The sequence below is a fragment of the Tenrec ecaudatus genome, chromosome 10 (genome assembly GCF_050624435.1).
Source record: "Tenrec ecaudatus isolate mTenEca1 chromosome 10, mTenEca1.hap1, whole genome shotgun sequence".
In the NCBI taxonomy this organism is placed as follows: domain Eukaryota; kingdom Metazoa; phylum Chordata; class Mammalia; order Afrosoricida; family Tenrecidae; genus Tenrec; species Tenrec ecaudatus.
The window spans coordinates 115,753,218-115,773,463 of NC_134539.1; the positions used below are offsets into that span (position 1 = coordinate 115,753,218).

Genomic DNA, 20,246 nt, shown 5'->3' on the forward strand with positions numbered 1-20,246 from the left:
AATGCTGGCCTGTGGTTCACAGTTCAAGCATACCCCCTGGGCTACCAGGGGTCCTCATCAATGGTTCTTAAAAGAACTTAGTGCCCGATGAAACCTACAACTCTCCTCTAGTTCCTAAATGCTTCCCCCCCACACACACACACATACACTATGATGATCCCAATTCTACCTTACAAATCTGGCTGGACCAGAGGATGTACACTGGTACAGATAGGAACTGGAAAGAAAGGGAATCCAGGACAGATGATCCCTAAGGACCAGTGCTGAGTGGTGTACCTGGAGGGTGAGACAGGGTGGGGCAGAAAAGGAACCAATTACAGGGATTTACATATAATCTCCTCCCTGGGGGACTGACAGCAGAAACATGGATGAAGGGAGACATCGGACAGTGTAAGATATGACAAAAGAATAATTTATAAATTATCAAGGGTTCATGAGGGAGGGGGGAGTCAGGAGGAGGTAGGGGAAATGAGCTGATGCCAGGGGCTTAAGTAGAGAGCAAATGTTTTGGGAATGATGAAGGCGGTGAATGTACAGATGTGCTTTACACAACTGATGCATGGATGGATTGTGATCGGAGTTGTATGAGCCCCCAGCAAAATGATAAAAAGAACTTAGTGCTTAAGGCACACATTTTTTTACTGTTGGATTTGTAGCCCTGGGGACATAGTGGCTGCAGATGATCTGGAAAGCATCAGCTCCCACATGGTACAGAGACTTTCTGTTTCTGTAAACCTTCTCTAGTCACCCACAGGGACAGCTCTACCCTGTCCCATAAGGTCACTGTGAGTCAGCTATGACTCAGAGGCCATGACTTTGGTTTTGGTATTATGTGGTTTTAAAAAGACGTAAGGGGACTTTCCCCCCCTTTTTTGGGGTGGGGGAGAGGCTTTAAATTATAGACATTATCTCAGGGTCATCATTCTAGGAATTCATCCAGCCTCTTTGGCTCCAGAAATTTTCCGGACTTGAGCCACTTACCTTTTCATTCATTTTCCTCCTAGGCTAAGCATGTATTATTTAAGATGTCTAGGAGACTTAGTAGGTGACACAGGTGGTACAAATAACTAGCCACATGGGAAAAGAAACAAAGCTGCCTCCTGCTATTATTTACACATATACAGAGCTTGATCAAAGAACTAAGAATTTAAAAAGAAGCAAAAACAACAAAACAAGGTGAAACTATGAGAGAATTAGAACTTGTTTCCATGTGAGCAAGCCTTTCTAAACAGAAAACACCCAGAAGCCATTGGGAGGTGGGGAGGATAAATCTGAGTATAAAAACAAGATGTGTCAAATAGTAGAAATACAGATGGTAAACTTGTAAAAAAAACATATTTTCAATACATATAGATGGATTCTCATCAATTAATTTTAAAAGTAAAATATGAACAGTACACAGAAGAAGCCAATAAAATACGAAAGCTAGACACATAAAATCACGAACAGCAAGTAAAAACAATGACTTATTACCCTACTTTCATCCAATGTCATTGTTGTTAGGTCCCATCAAAGTGATTTTAATGTACAGAGCCCCTTGGGACAGAGAAGAACTAACTGCTGCCCCATAGGGTTTTCAAGGCAACAATGTATCCAGGATCGGATCTCCAGGGCTTACTCACCTGGAGCCACTAGCTGGGCTCCAAAAGCCATCTTTCAGTTCGCAGCTGAGAGCTTACCTTGTGCACCACCAAGGCTCCTTATACGACAGTCGCTGATGTTTATTGGGTATTTGTTGTGTGTCAGTCCCCATCTAAGTACTTTACAAAAGATAATACATTGAATTTTCACAGCCCCATGGAAATAAATTCCCCTACCTTACACTGAGGCCCACGGCACACAATTTGCAGAGATAAACTCACTAATAAGTGTTGGGATGAGTGGGTCCCCAACACTCAAACGGGTCCTCAGGAGCGGCTTTGCAATTGTGGAAAATATTAAAGACAGACGGACAGCGAGGCACAGGGGCTCCTCGTCCCATGTCAGGACTGTGCAAGAGAATGTATTTTCCAGTGGGGCTTACAGGTCTTTCATAAGACATGCACGTCATACAGCTACCATGTTATAGTCAATGGGAGATAATTCATAAGCGGGTAACATAATAAACCAACTATGAAGTGAGTCATTGTCTTGACCTAGTGTTAGTTGACCTCAAACCCCACCCCACCCCCAACCCTTCCCCAGGGGGCTGCTACATTTATGGTGGCCTGGATCTAGAACCTGATTGCTTTTCTCTCCAGATAACCTTTCGGCATTGTGAAGTAGCTGACACAGAAATGATTCATCTTATAGGGTAGCTCCTTTATGAGGGGCTATTGGAGGGACTGTGTCCAGTCATGAGAATGTATATTAAGAGTTATTTATATCTCATAACTGTGAGCGTCTTCCCCACCAGAGTCGGTTTCCAGACCCGTAGTTATGAGCACGGAGGATTTAGCTGCATTATATGCTCATCGGGTCCCTCCAGTTACCACTAAGTGGTAGAGTGGCACATTTAAAATCAAATGCTCTTGCCATGTGGCCAGAGACCCTGACAGTGTCCAGCTGGGCGTAAGTCTGGCCAGTGCCACTGTCTCCAAAATGTCTCCCCAGAAACAGGCTCAACCTAGGGGTGGGGCAGGAAAAGGCAAAGCAGAAGAAGAAAGAGAAGATCATTGACAAAACTTTCAGTCTCAAGAAGAAGAAAGATACAAAGCAGCAGGGGTTTGTCAGGGCTGTTACTCATCAAGTTAAATTTGGCCAATTAAATCCTCATCAGGTAGCACAAAGGGAAGCTGAAAAGATGAGGCAAACTGACCAAAGTGACACCATTTTATTGATTGCTGAAGGACCTGCCTCCTTCCCCTTTCCCTTCTCGGAAATCCCCGCTGGTGATTGATTTTAGAGTGTACTCTTATGTTCCTGGGAGCAGAACGTTGTAATTAATAATATTGTTCCTTTTGATGTTGTAACCAGGATACATCTATTCTTATTTTATTAGCCAAGATGTTATCATCAATCCTGTGCCCTGTCATGCTCACTCACTCTAAAGAATGTTAACATTAATTTCACTTTCTACTTTTGTCGTATGCTTGCTTAAGTTCCCGATAAATGAGTTTTTGCCATTATAAACTCACTGAGATGTCCACTTGGGACTGCAATCTAAAGCGTTGCTTTTAGATTCTCACAGTCCCGTTATAACCGAACAAAAGACTTCTAAATTCCAAGACATCCTAGTGGCTGACATTTATTTGAACCGGCAACAAAGGAGTGAAGAACTACAACACAAAGAAAGCATGACAGGAGCTAAATGTACTGTTCAAACCTGTTGCTGCTGCTAAAAAAACAAGTACAGGTGCAGATTCTAGATCTGTGGTATGTGCATTCTTCCAGCAAGGACAGGCCCTAAAAGAGAAAATGGAAATTCTCACGTGACTTGTCTCTGGAGAGAAAATGTGAACATCAGGGTTTACATTGATGCAAGAGATGAAGAACTTGAAAAAGATAAAAACAAAACTGGAAGAAGCAGTGAACAAGAAGCACAGTGCGGCAGAAAAGACTAAAGAAAAACCATAACCTCATATAGTGCGCGATATTTTCCTTGAAACTATTAAAAACAAGTATGGCTGGTTTGGAGTGTGCCCGGGATGGAGTGATATGGGTATTATCGTCGTGTGCTTCCTGCTGGGTTTGTGTTGGGGAAAATATAAAAAGAAAGAAGGGAAAAGATGAAATTTCATTAGCAGGTCTCATTGAGAGAGCATTCTGCCCTAGGTTGAGATGTTACCAAAATTACTCCAGAATCTTTTCTTGCAGGGAAAAAAAAGGAAGCGATGGATCAACTGGAGCAAGGTCTAGAAAGAAGAAAAGCAGACTTCAAAAGCAGGAAAAGCACAAGTGATTAGTGGTTGTGAGGTGTTTGAATTTTATCCTGAACTGGTTACTGTTGATGAAGAAGCAGATGATTATCGTGACACCCAGGGAACAGGCGATAATGAGGCTGATCATAATTCTGTGAACACAATATACTTGTACATTTCAAGAGAGGTAGACGGGAAAGGGATTACAGTCGCCAGCACGTTAGGATGTGACTCATGACTATGAGACTGCAGTACTCCAAAGCTCCATCAAGGAAACACCCAGGGTAGTTCCTCCAGGCTAGGCCACCCCTCCTTAGACTGTCTCGGAGATAAGAGTAATCCACAGTGTAAATCATTAAAATGCTGTTCACATTGCAGGCTAATGGGGAAGTCAGCGGAGGCTTAATCCACGTGGAGACCCCGCAAATAGATTGTGGGCTTTCACTGTTAACCGTGACCTTTTGCAAACTTAGGGCTGAGAATTTAAACTTTCATGCATTCGTTTGATCTTAATGACAGAGATAACCTAAAAAAAAAAAGTTGTTTTTTTCTTGCCGAATCTAGATGCCCAGTTCTTTTACAAAGGAATCCAGGAGGCACAAATAGGATTAGAAATCGGTTTCAACGGAGACGAAGAGGGCTGCTCGGAGGCGTCACGTGACGGAGGCTGCCGCTCGCCGGCCCGGAGGCCCCACCCACTCGGGGCGGCGGCCTCCGTCACGTGACGCCTCCGAGCAGCCCCGCCCCCGCCGCGGTGCCTGACGGTAAGTGGAGCGGCTAGCAAGGCCGTCGGCCATTTTGTGTCTGTTTCCTGTGGGACGCGGCGGCAACCGTTGGGTCGGGAGACTGAGCCACTTTCCCCCCGTTTTCCCTGCTTGTTTTCTCCTCTTTTTTACTTTACCAGTAAAGCGCGGTCATGGGTCGCAAGAAGAAGAAGCAGCTGAAGCCCTGGTGCTGGTATCCTTTGTCGGTTTGCCGTCGGGACGGAGGGGGGCGCCGGTGGCGGGGAGGCCTGGGGTGAGGCCCTGGGTAGGGAGTGTCCGGTAACCGGGGGACTCGCGCTTGAGATCGGGTTTGGAGGGGCCTCAGGAAATAGGGTTCATTTGGTTAAAAGTTGGTGGGTCGTGGGGCCCCCGAACTCGATGTGGCTTTAGGGGGGGCGCGTTGGCTCAGTGGGAGGCGGCCTGGACACTCTTATCTAAAAAACCGTCCCGACGGACTGACTAGAACGCACCCACGCCGCCGTCATGGGGACGAGTTAAGAAAGCAATCTTTTTGAACTCTACCAAGGATTGAGAAAGCGCTTCCGGGGTGTCTCGTCATCCATTTCCCCCCGGGTTTGCTAAGTTGACGGCTGTGTAAAGGTTCACGTGGGCCGATCCCGATTTCGTGGTGCCCTTCCTCCCTCCCCCCCCCCACACCCCGATTTATTTTTTTTTTGCCGGGGTGGGGAAGAGCCAGCTTCCGCGTCTGATCCAAAGACGCCGCAGCATTCTCTCAAAAGGTGGAATTTCGTGTGTGCCTTGGGGGTTTTGGCTGGGGAAGCTTGTTTTTATTGGAAAGGAAAATCTTAGTACAATATAGCACTCCTTCTAAACTTCCTCGTAGCGTTTTTGTGCTTTGAGTTAAAGTTGGTTTGGCTTTAATCTCTTTTATCTAAAAATCAACTTGTTCCAAGTCTGCATTTTAAAAATGTATTTAAAAAAGGTTAGGAATGTTGTTAACTCTTGGGGAAATGAGGTAAGGATCCCTTAAGTTAAAGATATCCCTTGGCAACATAGATTCATTTGTAGTTGGAAACAGACGATATTGGTCATAACGAAATTTATTTATGCATCGTTTTTAGCGTCTGAAAACGTCTTAGACCTAAATATAGGCAAAGTTCCCAAGATGTCCATCATTTTTTCTCTTCTGTACATCTAATTTAATATGCTTTAGAGTGAACTGCGTTTGTATTGCGATTGAAGAAAGGATAATTTTAGGTAATTTCTCCGAACAAAGTAATGTTGATGGTACATTGCTGATTATCGTGCTGTGTTTTGTTTGGGGATGATGAAGGGGGAGGCTAGGACCTCCAGGAAATTGGAAGCACAAAGGTTACTGACATTGTAAGTACCAAAGTCTAGGCTTCTGTAAAGTGCCTTCCTGGTTTCAGCCTTTCGAACACCCTTTAATCTTGCCTTTAGTCTCTCTCAACGCTAGATTGCTTTTATTACTGTTGTGCTATTGTACCTTAACAGTATTGATCAGGTATTGTAATAGAGATTTTGATGATGAGAAGATCCTTATACAGCACCAAAAGGCAAAGCATTTTAAATGTCATATTTGTCATAAGAAATTGTACACTGGACCTGGCTTAGCTATTCATTGCATGCAGGTAAGAGGTTTTTCTGTATTAACATTTTCATCCCTTTATAATCTAGTGACAAATTTTGAATTTCTTTTTATGTTAAATTTTATTTATTGGAAAAAAAATTTATTGGAAAACATCAGGTAAACTAGCCATTCAGCTTTAACAAAACAAAAACTTATGTGGCCATCAAGATACGCAAGGGTTTTTTATATTTAAGAAAAGGTTATATTGGTATTTACCTTTAAAACAGTGTCTTTGGTACTAGGTTGGATTGGTGAGGATGAAGTTGAAATCACGTTAGCTTCTGAGTGCTTGGGATAAACAAGGATCAGCGCTTTAAATATTGTAGGTCTTCTGACCAGTTCTAAACCCATAAGAATGAACATAATTAGCTGCTGTTCCTCTCTGCCATTAATGGGTTTATCTGTAGCTTGAGGCTAGGTTTGTTTTAGCAGTTTATTCTTTTGGTATGGCTACATTGTATTTTACTTAATTTCTGGGTTTCCTGAGTTCTTCCACTAGTAAATCAGAAAGACTTTGTAATTTATATTTATAAAAACTCCCTAATGAGTGTGTTTGGGTCTCATTCAACACTGCTTCTTCTAACTTTGCTAGCCACAGTGCTGCCAGAGTTCGTTAAATTGGACCCTAGAGAGGTATGAGATAAGGAAACCCTTATTCGTTATAAACTATTGGTGAAAGCAGGGAGGTAAATTAAAACGGGGCCTAATTTCAGGATAGGCTTTTATGCCCTTTTCACATCAGTTATTTTCCTGTAACAAATTTGCTATGCCTTTGAAAATATTTTTGAGCCTATTGCAGGTCTGATCTGTAGTGTCAGCTGTGGCAGCCACTAGTCACATGTGGCTATGAGAAATATTAAAATAAGTTGAAAAGCTTACTAAGCCTGTCACATTAGCTACATTTCTGGGTGACTAATGCTTCCCACAGAGAGCATTGTTCTGTAGGAGCACCCTATTAGCAAGGGAAGGGAATGGGGTAAAGTCTATAGCTTTATGTAGCAGGGCTTTCGGGTTATCTCCTTTTCAATGAAATGGAGGGTTTGAGCAGACGTGTTGCTTACTCTTAAGAGTTAAAGAATAGATTGCAGGATGCAATGAGATCAGTTAAGACATGTGGACAGTACCATCCCCTTTGGGGCTGCTGGAATGCTGGGGGAGGGTAATTAAAGATGAGAAATTTGAACAACCAATTATCTGTTTACTGAAAGGGGGGCAGTAGACTAAATAAGTGTGAGACCATCTGAGAGTTAGGAGATTTAATAAGAGGTGGTGATGTCTGGGACCAGAATTTGCTGGTTGATTAGATGTGTGGTATGAACGGAAGGGCTACATGTAGATAGCCCCAGATTTTTAGCCTAAACATTGTAGAAAATGAGCTACTGTATATCTAAATGTAAACTGCAGGAAGAATAGACAGATGGTTATATCAGGACAGCTTATTGCTATTTTTGAGAATGCATGTGTTCGATTTTGGGAGAAGTTGGAACTGGAGACATGTATTTGGACGGATACAGCGTAAGAATGACTTTTTAAAGCTGTTAAACTACATGAAGGGGCTTCAAAGAAGTTGGGAAATTCCCCTGTAATCCTGTTTTTCCACAAACTTTCTGAAGTCCCCTCATACATTCTTAAGTACAGCGTATAGGCAGAAAAGAGGTGCTAGTTCTTAGCCCTGGACACACTCTACAGACGTCAGAGGGAGCTTGAAGGCTTGAAAGAAGATGAATGAAATAAAGTGTTTTAAAGTTGAGCGTGTATTACTTGAGTCAAATGCTGGTGGTAGGTCAAGTAAACCTTGAAAATCATTCATCAGTGTGAAGATCACTTGCCAGGGTGATTTTCTAGGTGAGGAGATGCAACTCTTCTGGAAGTACTTGACATTGGAAATGCAAGGGGGAGTGAAGGCACTTTTTGTGTTGTAGAGCAGAGCGCTGGAGTTGAAGCTAGAAGGAGATTGTTAAGTCTATAGATAGCATCTTGCACTAAAGGAGCCCAGGTGGTGGGTGCTCTGGTTAAAACACTTGACTGGTGACTGAAAGACTTGGTGGTCGAACCCACTAGTTACTCTTTAGTAAAAACGTGGCCTGCTTTCTGCTTTCATAAAGACACACCGGCTTGGAAACCTTATGGGGTGATTGGTTTCCTTTGTCTTACATTATCTGAGTTGGAATCTACTCAAAGGCAGTGAGTGGTTTGGTTTTCACAGTAACCTGTGATGGAATTGTGGCTGCTAAGTCAGACACCACTCCAATTACAGATGAGCCAACCAAGAAAACCCAAATCTGTTAACTTAATAGCAGATTAAGCTGGGATGAACAAGGTCAGCAGTTTGAAACGATCAGTAGCTCCTCATGATAAAAATGGGCATTCTACTCCCATAGAGTTAAACCTGTAGGTAGCGACCCTTTTGGGAGTCGAATGGCCCTTTCACGGGGGTCCCCTGATTGGTAACAGCAAAATAGATTATGAAGAAGCAACAAAAATTATTTTATGGTTGGGAGGTCACCACATGAGGCTCTCCGCATTAGGAAGGTTGAGAAACAGTCTCGGAAACTCACTGGGGTAGTTTTACCCTATCCAATAGGTTCGCTGTATGTCAGCATTGACTCAGTGGCCATGAGTTTGGGGGAGATGTTTGTTTTTGTTTTGTTTTTATTGCCCTTAAATTGGTTTTAACTCAGCAGTCTTAAAGGACAGAATGGAAGTTATGGGTTCAGATCTTCGGGTTAGCAGTTAATTTCTAAGGAGTTAAATGGTTTTTGCGGAAGCCCACAGTTTTTCACATACTGTTGTAGAGCTTTGGTTAGTTGCTGTGGAAACAAAAAACTCCCGAGCAGTCCCTTGTGCCTCAGAGTGGAAGTGTTGCCCTTGTTGTAATGGGAGCAGATTACCAGGATTCACTGGTCCCACTGGGTTGGACTGCAAACCATTTGTGCCATGTAGTGGAAATAATTTTCCCAGGGTTTCTCAATAAATATCTTAACCTCTTTGTAACTTACCAAGTAAATTCAAAGAAATGGGGACATGTTCACTACTGCAAAAAGATGTAGGCCTCAATGGATGGTACTAAATTAAAATGAAATTTTTTCTAGTATTAAGTACTTGACTTTAAAAATCTATTCTTGGAAAAGTTACTTTTCTAATTCTCTTAAATGTATACAGTATTTCATAAATTCAATCCAAACTTGAAACCTCCAAGATTGGGCTATCATTGCTAATAATTTGAGTAGGCATGGCTATATAGTACTACTGCAGATTAGGCATTCTGTGAACTCCAAAACAAAACACTGCCATTAATTTGATACTCTTAAGAAACTTTTTATGAGGTTGGTTTGTAATGGACAAGTTGTTTTCATGTTAGGTTCATAAAGAGACAATAGATGCTGTACCCAATGCCATACCTGGGAGAACAGACATAGAATTGGAGATATATGGTATGGAAGGCATTCCAGAAAAGGACATGGATGAAAGACGACGGCTTCTGGAACAGAAAACACAAGGTAAGCTAAAAGGACCTCGGTTGCTAGAGAAATGGAAATCAACATTAGATTTAAAAAACTTAAAAAAAAAAAAAACAACCAATTTAGTTTCGCTGCATCAGGACACTTTGTAAGCAATGACACCAGCCCTAAAGGACTCAGAGTCCTGGGAGTTTAACCTTTTCAATGCAGCCTATTATTTTTTTCACACTATTATTTATTTACTTATTTAGTCACATTGTTAACTGAAGGAAAAGTCCATTTGTAAGATTAGAAGCAAAAAGACAGCAGGAGGACCAAATCAGATTTAGTGATGCCGCCCCCACCCGACGGTAGCCAAATTGTCCCTGTTTGAAAGGAGCATTGGCTTGGTGGAACAGCACTCTGGGGAAACTTTGATTGATTTTCCCAAAGCAGACCCATAATTAGATGGTAGTGTTTTGGTCCCGCCAGAAAGGCAACAAGCAAAATGCTTTGAGCCTCCCGAAAGCTCAAGAGCATTCCCTTTGCTCGTGGCAGCTCTGCTTTTACCTTGAATCCCTTGTAACATTGCTGTCATGGGACTTTGTGTTCAGGGTTGTTCAGTAAAACCTGGTTTCTTCCAAGAAATGCTTCAGGTTCCACTTGTTTCAAATTTCCATGAGTGCTCTGATCCTGTCTGAGCTGATCTGGGCATACGAGTGTCATCACCTGTTGAGCAAAGAGTTGGCTTAAGTCTTTTTTTTTTTTTTTTTTCGGAATTATGTTTAATTGCAAACAAGATTAATTTTTCTTAGATTTAATGTGGATGATCTAGATTGCATCTTCAGCATCTTGTCTCATTAAAATAAAATGTCCTATTCTAATCTGATGATTTTTTTTTTTCGTTTTAAAATCATTTTATTGAGGGCTCATACAACTCTTACCGCAATCCATACATCCATCCATTGTGTCAAGCATATTTGTACATTGTTGCCATCATCATTCTCAAAACATTAGCTTTCTACTTAGCCTTTGGAATCTAAGCTGTTGATTTCTTTGGAACGTTGTTCCTACAAACTTTTTGTAAAGCATCAGTGATTTAGAATTTTCCCACCCAAATTTCACCATAAATTTGATGTGCTTCCATTTTTGGCATAATTCATGTCACTGGAGGTTTCGTGGTGTTGGGGTTCTGTTTTTTTATGTTGGTCATATGTAAGCTATCCATTTTTTTCACGAGTTTTTTTTAAACGGATGTTTTAACCTTAATACCCCAGACTAAGTCATGCTTTTACTTGATAACTTAGTATGGTTTGGTTTTGTGGGCCACCCACCCCCAAGAAAAAATTCATGCATAGTTTTTTCGTAGATATATTCTTTCCAAGCGCTTTTTGAAGACCCTCTTGTCAAGATCGATGTCTTGTCTTAAAACAGCTTTACTTTAGAAAGCATATATGTAACTGTATTCGTGTATAAATTGAAAAGTAGGTCAGAGATATATTCAGAATTCTAAAAATTTTGTGTTTTGGTTTTTCTCGATTTAAGATTATATATTTGACTTAGGGTTTTTGTTCTATTTCTTTTTTAGTGCTGGTGTTTGATTTGGAATGAGATGAGTAAAGATTGTTAACTGCTTAATAAGGTTGAAAACACATTTGAAGAGTAAAGATAATATTTTTTTGACCTATTGGCTTGAATGTCTTCTGAAGATTAAAGATATTAACTGGATTTTATTTAATGCTGAAAGCCATAAACTTTTGTTTTTACACTCAAAATTAACTGAAACTTGTTCTAGCAGAAAGTCAAAAAAAGAAGCAGCAAGATGATTCTGATGAATATGATGATGATGAGTCTGCAGCTTCAACTTCATTTCAACCACAGCCTGTTCAACCTCAACAAGGTTATATCCCTCCAATGGCACAGCCAGGTCTGCCACCGGTCCCAGGAGCACCAGGGATGCCGCCAGGTAACAGGAAATTAGTTTCTGCTCAATAATATTTTTGCCTTTTGTTTCACAACCTAAGTTTCAATCACCTTAATAATTGCCTAGCACTTTAACTTGTCTTAATATATATCAGGCATACCTCCATTGATGCCCGGTGTACCTCCTCTGATGCCAGGAATGCCACCGGTTATGCCAGGCATGCCACCTGGGTAAGAAACTCTTAATTGACTTGTGGGTTTGTGCCTGTTGTGGTATTTTTCAACCTGGGTGTTTGAATAAAATGTTACTACCTTGCCCCTTTTTTGCTTCTAGAAGGTATGGGCTCTATAAGCTGTAAATTTGCTTAATAAAAGTGTCTGGATAAGCTTAAGGAATGAATGTCCATTTGCCTCTAAAGATAATTAATTTTTTACTTTAGGGGATGATAGTTAAGTAGCCATCTACTTCAATTACATTTGCTGTAATTAAAGTAAATGGTTGTAGATGTGTGTTTCTGAGACTCAGAAGTGTTAGTGACACTTTGTAGTAGTTACAAGAAGCAAACTGTAATATTTTGTCAAAACATCAAGAATTAAAATTAATATGAGGTGTCCGTGCCCATCACTTTTACTTAAATATTGTTGGATGTGAAAGGTATACAATACACTTTCCCACTGTATTTTGAAAATCACAGTTAGATTTTGATTTTGTCATACATTTTCACAGATTGCATCATCAGAGAAAATACACCCAGTCATTTTGCGGTGAAAACATGTAAGCATCTCATTCATGATGTAATTCAGGAGGTATAATCATAATGTCATTTTTGCTGTGTGTTTAATGCTAGCTATTCAGTTGATCAGATTTTATAACCTTCCTCACTAAAATTTGTAAGCTCATCGACACTGTTAAGGGAGGTAAATAATACTTTTGTGAGGAAACGGTAATAAACCATATAAGTAAAGTGTTTTCTAAATGTGTAACTCTACCAAATTACTGAAAACAATGGGACTTGGTCATAAGGATATGTATTTCTGAAATAATATATTCTTTTTCCAAATTACATGCTTTCTTACACAATTGGATTTTTTGCGTGACAAATTTTATTTTAAAAGTGCTTGGTTGCTAACCACAAGGTTGGTGGTTCACATTCACCAGCTGCTCCTCAGGAGAGAAGTGTGGCAATCTGCTTTTGTAAAAGATTTTACAGCCTTGAAATCCTTTGGGTCAGTTCTCTATCCTTTAGGGATTCTATGAACAAAAATGATTGGATGCCAGAGGGTTTGGATAGTACAGATGTCTATTGTAAACGAAGAATCAGATCACTTTAAATAGCCTTTGGTTATAAATCTTTAATTTCATGGTGTGCATTCATTGTTCTCTCTTTGACAAGTCTGACAACTCTAAAGATGGAGGTCTCTTTAAAAGATGATTCTTTGTGGAGGATTTTCCAGGGTAACTAAAAATATATTGCTTGTGGTTAGCTGCTTTTCAAATTACATGTTTTAGACTCTTCCTCTCGTACACGTTAAGGGCTATAGATGCACCAAAATCTTTTTCAACAAAGACTTACTGGCAAACCCAAGAGTTTTGCTGGTGTTTAAAGAGTTTATTTTGATAGGAGTGTTGTTGTAGTGTGTTCAGCTTTATTGATTTCAAATTAGAGGTCACATTCAAGTATTTTATTCATTATTTTAGCCTTTAGCCTAAAGGTTTTTTGTTTCATGGCTTATGCTCTTAATTAAGCTTCAGTTTCTTAAAATTTGCTTCCTATTAGAATGATGCCGATGGGTGGAATGATGCCACCTGGACCAGGAATACCACCTCTGATGCCTGGTATGCCACCAGGTAGGAAATCTCTAGTTTCCGTTTGGATATGACTGGCAGGCTGTATCCTTCAGCCTTTTAAGCAACTGATGGATGGGTATTGGTCCAATGTAGTTAAAAAGGTTTTATGTTGTTATTATGTATTTTTTAAATATAATCATTTTATTGGGTGCTCATACAACTCTTAATCACAATCCATACATACATCCATTGGGTCAAGCACATTTGTACATTTGTTGCCATCATCATTCTCAAAACATTTGCTTTCTACTTGAGCCCTTAAAAAGTTTTTTTTAATAATAAACTAAAACAAGCAGTTTAAACAGTGAAGCTATGTCCCTAAGAGCATTTGTGTTAGGGATACTTTGGGCTGAAGTAAAAGGTACCCAAGCACACTGTATTATATACTGAGGGCATTTTTACTTCTCTTGATAAAAATTAAAGAGTTACTAGGTTGAGTGACTTTACTCGATGATAATTATACAGTCTTGCTTTTTTAACTTTATGTCTTCCTGTCCTTAGCCGTTCTCCCTGAAGAATAGGTAGAAGCAAGAAGGGGGAAAGGAAAGGCAAAAGTTAATAGCAGTGGGCTCTTATTTTTCCTTTATTAGGAAGCAAATAATGCTGTCAGTAACTCCTCGCCCCTTATGTGTAATTGTCCATCTGTGGGTCTAATAGACTCCTTAGCTGCAAGAGGCCCTGTGAAATTTTGTTTTTAAGCATAAATAGCAGGGAGACAGCATGTAGGTATTTGATCATCCAAATACAGTACGTCTGCCACAGTAGCTGTCTCAATCTAGTGCCATGCATTTTATGCTTAATTTCAAAACTGTTGGTTTACAATCATAGTTTTAGAAGTACTTAAACAATAGTTGGTGTAAAAGGATACAAGACTAACAAAGCCACATAATTGAAATCATTGTCAGTGTAGCCACTAATGTATGAGCAAACCCTGCTTAATAACATTCCACTCAGATAGGGGCTCTTAAACAGGAATACAGAATAATGATGCTTGTCTGAAATCAGTATTAAAATGTTTTAAGAATATATTAGTGATACAGGTTAGAATTTTGGTTTTTAAGGCTTATGAAAATGTATGGTGTCAATAGTTTTACTGGAGGTCGCATTACCTTCAGGGAAAACGTACATCTAGTAAATAGTTCTTTTGTTTCCAAAAGTTTTCTAAATCAGTAATTATTTGTAGTTTTAATTGCTGTTTGACCATATGCAGTGACCCAAAAGAATTATGTCGTGGACAGTTTGAGGGGCAGAATGTTACAAATAACCCGAGTCCCTTGGACTCCATTGAGTTATTCCGCAGTTAATCTTTAGTAATTTTATACTGTGAAGTATTTTAATGCAGAATACCTTAAAAACATTTCGGGGGTTATTTTTGCTGAACTAAGTTTTCTTTTAGCTGAGTTCGCCCCTCCTACTCCCAACATTTCTTTTCTACAGGCATGCCGCCCCCTGTCCCACGCCCTGGCATTCCTCCAATGACTCAAGCACAGGCTGTTTCGGCACCAGGCATTCTTAATAGACCACCTGCACCAGCAGCAGCAGTTCCTGCTCCACAGCCTCCAGTTACTAAGCCTCTTTTCCCCAGTGCAGGGCAGGTAAGATGACATTTAAAATAAGTACGTGTACACTTAGAGGGGGAGTGCAATTTTGCAGGGATCAACCAGTTTTTAAAATAGTCCGTTAAATAGAATGAACATACCAAGGTGTAGCAGCCTAAACTCTTCAATGTTTGTGCACATTGATTTTCTCTTGAAGAGTAAAAGAAGAGATCGAGTATGTTACTTTTCACAGCAGTTATTAGAAGTGAAAGTTAAAAATTCCACTTCTTTATGTATTGAAATGAGTTGTAAGCCCAATTGAACATCCTTGAGACACTCAGGCAAATTTATTGGAGTCTACAGCTAGTTTAAAACTATAAGCTGGGATCTGTTTGTGAAGGAGCATCATTGCATTGCCGTTGAGATAGTCACACATTGTCTACTGGTAGTGTGTAGTGTAACTTCCTACTTTTTTCTTTCAAACGTAGCTATAGGCGCTTCTGTTAAATCTACAGCGATTGAAAGTGCCCTTTAAGCTGAATTAACTTACTTTTTTTGAGATATTTGGTAATTTTGAGAACTCTTTCATAAGTTCATTATTAAAAATTGTATTGAAGTGTCAGTAATATATCTTTGTTTTAAGAGCTCATTCCAGGAATATCACAGTACAGAGCATTCATTTTGAAAACAGACTTAGTTTTAGGGAAAAAAACTGGTTAACTAGGCTTATTGGTGTAGATTTTGTTATTTAAGTTTAAAGCGTATCACTGTCATTCTGTATATTCTAAATGCACCTAACTTCCTGCTTTTTCCCATTAGATAGATCAGGTTTGATTGCATTGAAATTTGAATTTACAAAAATGCAATCTTCACCGGGGAAAAAGTCTACCACGTGGCTTATTTTCACCCATTTGTTTGGAGACTTTTCATTGTTTCCTTTCTTTTATGCTACAGATGGGGACACCTGTAACAAGCTCAAGTACAGCTTCATCCAATTCAGAAAGTCTGTCTGCATCTTCTAAAGCTCTGTTTCCTAGCACAGCACAAGTACGCAGGAAGTTGCAGTTTAAAATTTTTAAAATGGCTTTATAACTTAACCCTTTGGAGCTTACTTAAAAGCAGAACCTTTTCCCCCAAAATATATTTAATTTTCTGAAGTAAACTTAGTGGTAAATAAACCAAATGCTGTTTTAAAATTTGAATTTACACTACCAGAAAAGACCGCCTAAAAGCCTGTGGTTCTAAAGGGTTAAAAGCATGTAAGCGGTATAAGTGCAATAGTGGCCAGTGGTTCAGCCTGATGCATGACTACGCTGTTTTGATTTATGGGGGTTAAGCTAATGCATCACATTTAAGATCATATAATGCACTAAAGTTCTAAAATTGACCTACTTTACATGTTTCTGATGTTTGGTATTTGAAAAGTAACACATTTATCACTGGTAGCTTCTAAAATCCTGCTACATTAGTCTTGTCCATGATAAATATGTAGCTATGGTAAATTTGGGGGCACTGCAATTCTTCTTTGTAAAAGAGTACCTCTAAAGGACATAGCTTTTAATGTAACATCCTTGATACTAATTGTTCGTGCTATGCTGGACTTTATCCAAACATTCCATATTCTGTAGTTTCTAACTCTTGTATGTGTGTAGCTTAATTCAAATAACTAATATAGAATGGTAAAAATCGAATGTATGCCAGTTCATTACGTGATACTGTTATCAGTCTGAAATAAATACAAAAGCTTTGTAAATTAAAATTTAGTGAGGAGGTGGAAAACATCTAACCAGTACTTGTTTCCACTGCTTTGTTTTGAACATTACTGTAACAGCATATCTTTTGAGAATTTTTTCTTGTAATTTTGTGTCGTTTATGTCCTAATGCTGATGTCCTTTATTTGTGTGTAAAATCAATACTGTGTATTTTGCAATTTTGAGGTTTGAAGTTGTATTGATGCTGAATTGTATTTTACAGGCTCAGGCTGCTGTCCAAGGACCTGTTGGTACAGATTTCAAGCCCTTAAATAGTACCCCAGCAACAACTACAGAACCCCCAAAGCCTACATTCCCTGCTTATACTCAATCTACAGCTTCAACCACAAGTACAACAAACAGCACTGCAGCTAAGCCAGTGGCTTCAATAACAAGTAAGCCTGCTACACTGACAACAACCAGTGCAACCAGTAAGTTGATCCACCCAGATGAGGATATATCACTGGTAAGTTCTTGGCAAGGTTTGATGGAAAGCATATTAACTACTTATTCCTTGTTGAGAATTATTTATTTGTATGCGCTTACATTATGAATAGTAAGATTTAATTCTAAATAAGTGGTTATAAATAGTCTTATTTTTAAGAAAGCACAGAATAATGGTGTGGATTTGCATGTTTTAATTTTAGATGCTCCCTCCAGACCATAAAAGACAGTAAGTTAGGTTCTTAACCTTTTAGAAAGCATTTGAGATATTAATGTGTTTATATAGTGTTAGTTGGGATCTAGGATCTACAGATTCCTTGAAGCCCATGTAAAAAGTTTAATTTTGATGTACACTTAATATTTAGGCCTCTGATTACACTGATAACCTTCAATCGATGGCTTGTTGAAGCAATTAGTTGTTTCTAGACAGATGTTGTCAGTCCCCTAGTTGGCACCAGGCTATACTAACCCCAAGACTGGTGATTTGAATCCACGCAGAGGTGTCTGAAGAGAAGGGCCTGGTGATTTCCACAGCTGTTGACAACTATTGTCATAGAAGCTTTATTCTGAAACACCATGAGGTCACCATGATTTAGAATTGACCCAGTGATAAGAGTTAATTGTTAGTAATTGGTTGAGTTAAAGTTATTAAATTCTTAACTATGAGATTTTAGTTGCTTAAGCATTATGTTTATTTTATTCCCAGGAAGAGAGAAGGGCACAGTTACCCAAATATCAGCGTAATCTTCCTCGACCAGGACAGCCTCCCATTGGTAATCCACCTGTTGGACCGATCGGAGGTATGATGCCACCACAGCCAGGCATCCCACAGCAACAAGGAATGAGACCCCCAATGCCGCCTCATGGTATTCCTTTTGATTTTTATTGGATTTAATGGGTTTTCTGAGTACATACATGAAATGCTAATGTTTATCAGCAGTGTATATTTTTATATCACAGGGCAACTCAATCTATTATTTTTAATATGTTTTTTAGGTCAATATGGTGGTCATCATCAAGGCATGCCGGGTTACCTTCCTGGCGCTATGCCTCCATATGGGCAGGGACCGCCAATGGTGCCCCCGTACCAAGGTGGGCCTCCTCGACCTCCAATGGGAATGAGACCTCCTGTAATGTCGCAAGGTGGCCGTTACTGATCTTGCTTCATCCAGTCTAATAGGTTTGGAGATTAAACCTTTTCTCAACTTGTGCTGTTTATATAGCCAAGCTTTCGTCAATTAAGGCTTCATTGTGACTTTAACAAACATTATCTTCCCACATACCAGGAACTATTGGACATTTATTTTACATGGGAAAAATGATTTGGAATAATAAAGCAGGAACTTTTCCTGAAGTTGCAATTTATACTGTATGGCTTCTTTTTCATGTTTCATCTAGGTTTTTAGAAGTGAAGTATAGTAAATTTGATTCGTTAAATTGTGAAGGCGCTGGAATTACATGAACATACCACCTTAATAAAGGCAAGTTCTGTAAGCTTACATTGCTATTTGTAAAGTTAAGCCTTCACAGCATTTCAGATGCTGTTGGACTCTCATGTCCCCAACCGAGTTTGGTGAGGGCTGTAACTGTTTCCAAGTATCTGTACATTGGAAGTCTGGATGTGTAACAATATTTAATGTATTTAGAGTTCCTCATGTTGCAGGGTTTAAGAAATTGACCCACCTAGGTCATGTGACTTTTCTGTACTGTTAAACTTCATTGTAATAAAAGGAAAGAAAAAATTATGCCTTTTTATTCGTAACCCAGCTGTGGACCACTGCTTGAAAGGTTTGTACAGATGCATGCCACAGTAGACGTCCACATAATAAAATTCACAGTTATCAATGCATTAGTGATCATAGTGTTGGATTCTGTCTTTGAATCATGGGTGGTGATTTTTTTTACCTGCATGTTGTAACCTGGACAGTACACATAAATGTATGTTAATGCTTCCGTTGGCAGAAAAACTTTAGATACATATGAGTCATTACATACAACATGAAGTCTTTGTGCTGTGTTGCCTCTCCCCCCTTCGTGGATACCATTTAAAATGCAAACTCTAATACTCTTTACTTCCTGCTAATGACGTTCATTTAGAGTCTAGTGCCAGACCTCTCCATTTTCTTCTGGTTATTTTTGAGACTGCAGTGCTGCGTGGACCTCAGAAGCTTTTCAGGTGCAATCTTCTAGAAGCTTAGGTGCATGCAGTAATAGCTGCTTATGCTGCCAGTAGGTTGGTATTATTGTTCGAAATGTAATGCTGAAAGTCTAAATGTGCCTGTGTTCGGGTCAACTGAAGAATTACCAGCTTTAAAGTTTGTTATCTTTCTTGAGTTTGTTTATCTGATTAGGTAGATAACTTTCCTTACTAAACCTCTAATTTGTGGAAAGTTGAATATTACCGTGCTCTATAGAGAGCTTTTCTGTGGAGATGACACTTTTCAGTATTTTGTGTTGCAAGTGTCTTAATAATAGCTCTTGTCCACAATTTTGGTATTGTTCCCCTTCACTTTTATAGGCAGCTTTCTTACGATGTATTAACTTATCTATCCAAAGTACAATTAATAAGATTCTCAACAGGAAGTTGGGCTTCTAGGAAATAACAGTCCTTTTTATGATCTTTATGTGGAAATGTAGCAATAAGACATAAAACCTTAAGGTTTTTTTATTAAAGTTTTAAGTTTATCAAAATTTTTATATTTACACGTTTTCATAGTCCTAACATTCCTAATTTAAGTGACAAGAAAGCATTGTGAATATTACAAAGCTAAGTGCAAGTTTGTATGTGATACGTTGCTCCAGTGGTTTATAGTCCCTGTTCTGTGGTACCACTGAGGTGTAAAAGATCCATACCTAGAAAAAGAAACACCCCATGTCAGCCTTTTCTTTTGCTGGTAGCCGTGGTCTAGCAGCCCCTTCCCAAACGGAATGCTTGTCTGCCTGTGACGTTTGGGGACTGAGTTCTGGCAACACATACATCCTGCCAAAGCAAAACTTGAGTTGAAAAGTGTCTGTAAAAAAAAAAGTGTCTGTAGTAAAAATGGCATGATTAAATTTAGCATAATTAGAAATGTTATCCCAAACCA

At 39.4% G+C, this 20,246-nt stretch overlaps 1 protein-coding gene and 1 pseudogene across 4 annotated transcripts; both read left to right on the forward strand.

Annotated features, from left to right (window-relative positions):
• The first annotated feature begins 2,112 nt into the window (after positions 1-2,112).
• Positions 2,113-4,077, forward strand: LOC142458677 (zinc finger CCCH domain-containing protein 15 pseudogene; annotated as a pseudogene).
• Positions 4,078-4,614: 537 nt separating this feature from the next.
• Positions 4,615-19,009, forward strand: ZNF207 (zinc finger protein 207). 4 transcript variants are annotated; one of them, XM_075561378.1, is made up of 12 exons: positions 4,615-4,796; positions 6,090-6,216; positions 9,577-9,715; positions 11,451-11,621; positions 11,734-11,809; positions 12,306-12,353; positions 13,357-13,427; positions 14,865-15,022; positions 15,920-16,012; positions 16,940-17,182; positions 17,867-18,026; positions 18,157-19,009. In XM_075561378.1, exons 1-12 carry the CDS (start codon positions 4,756-4,758, stop codon positions 18,315-18,317), a joined length of 1,488 nt encoding a protein of 495 aa, XP_075417493.1. In that variant the 5' UTR covers positions 4,615-4,755; the 3' UTR covers positions 18,318-19,009. The 4 variants fall into 4 exon arrangements, with proteins under 4 accessions (XP_075417493.1, XP_075417495.1, XP_075417494.1 ...); XM_075561379.1 differs by having other exon boundaries at positions 4,617-4,796; positions 11,454-11,621; XM_075561380.1 differs by lacking the exon at positions 15,920-16,012 and having other exon boundaries at positions 4,616-4,796.
• Positions 19,010-20,246: the final 1,237 nt, after the last annotated feature.

Coding starts and splice junctions, on each gene's coding strand:
- ZNF207 (XM_075561378.1), top strand. CDS start 4,756: ATGGGTCGCAAGAAGAAGAAGCAGCTGAAGCCCTGGTGCTG. Junction 11,810..12,305: donor ATGCCAGGCATGCCACCTGG/GTAAGAAACTCT, acceptor ACATTTTCACAG/ATTGCATCATCAGAGAAAAT. Junction 13,428..14,864: donor GATGCCTGGTATGCCACCAG/GTAGGAAATCTC, acceptor TCTTTTCTACAG/GCATGCCGCCCCCTGTCCCA.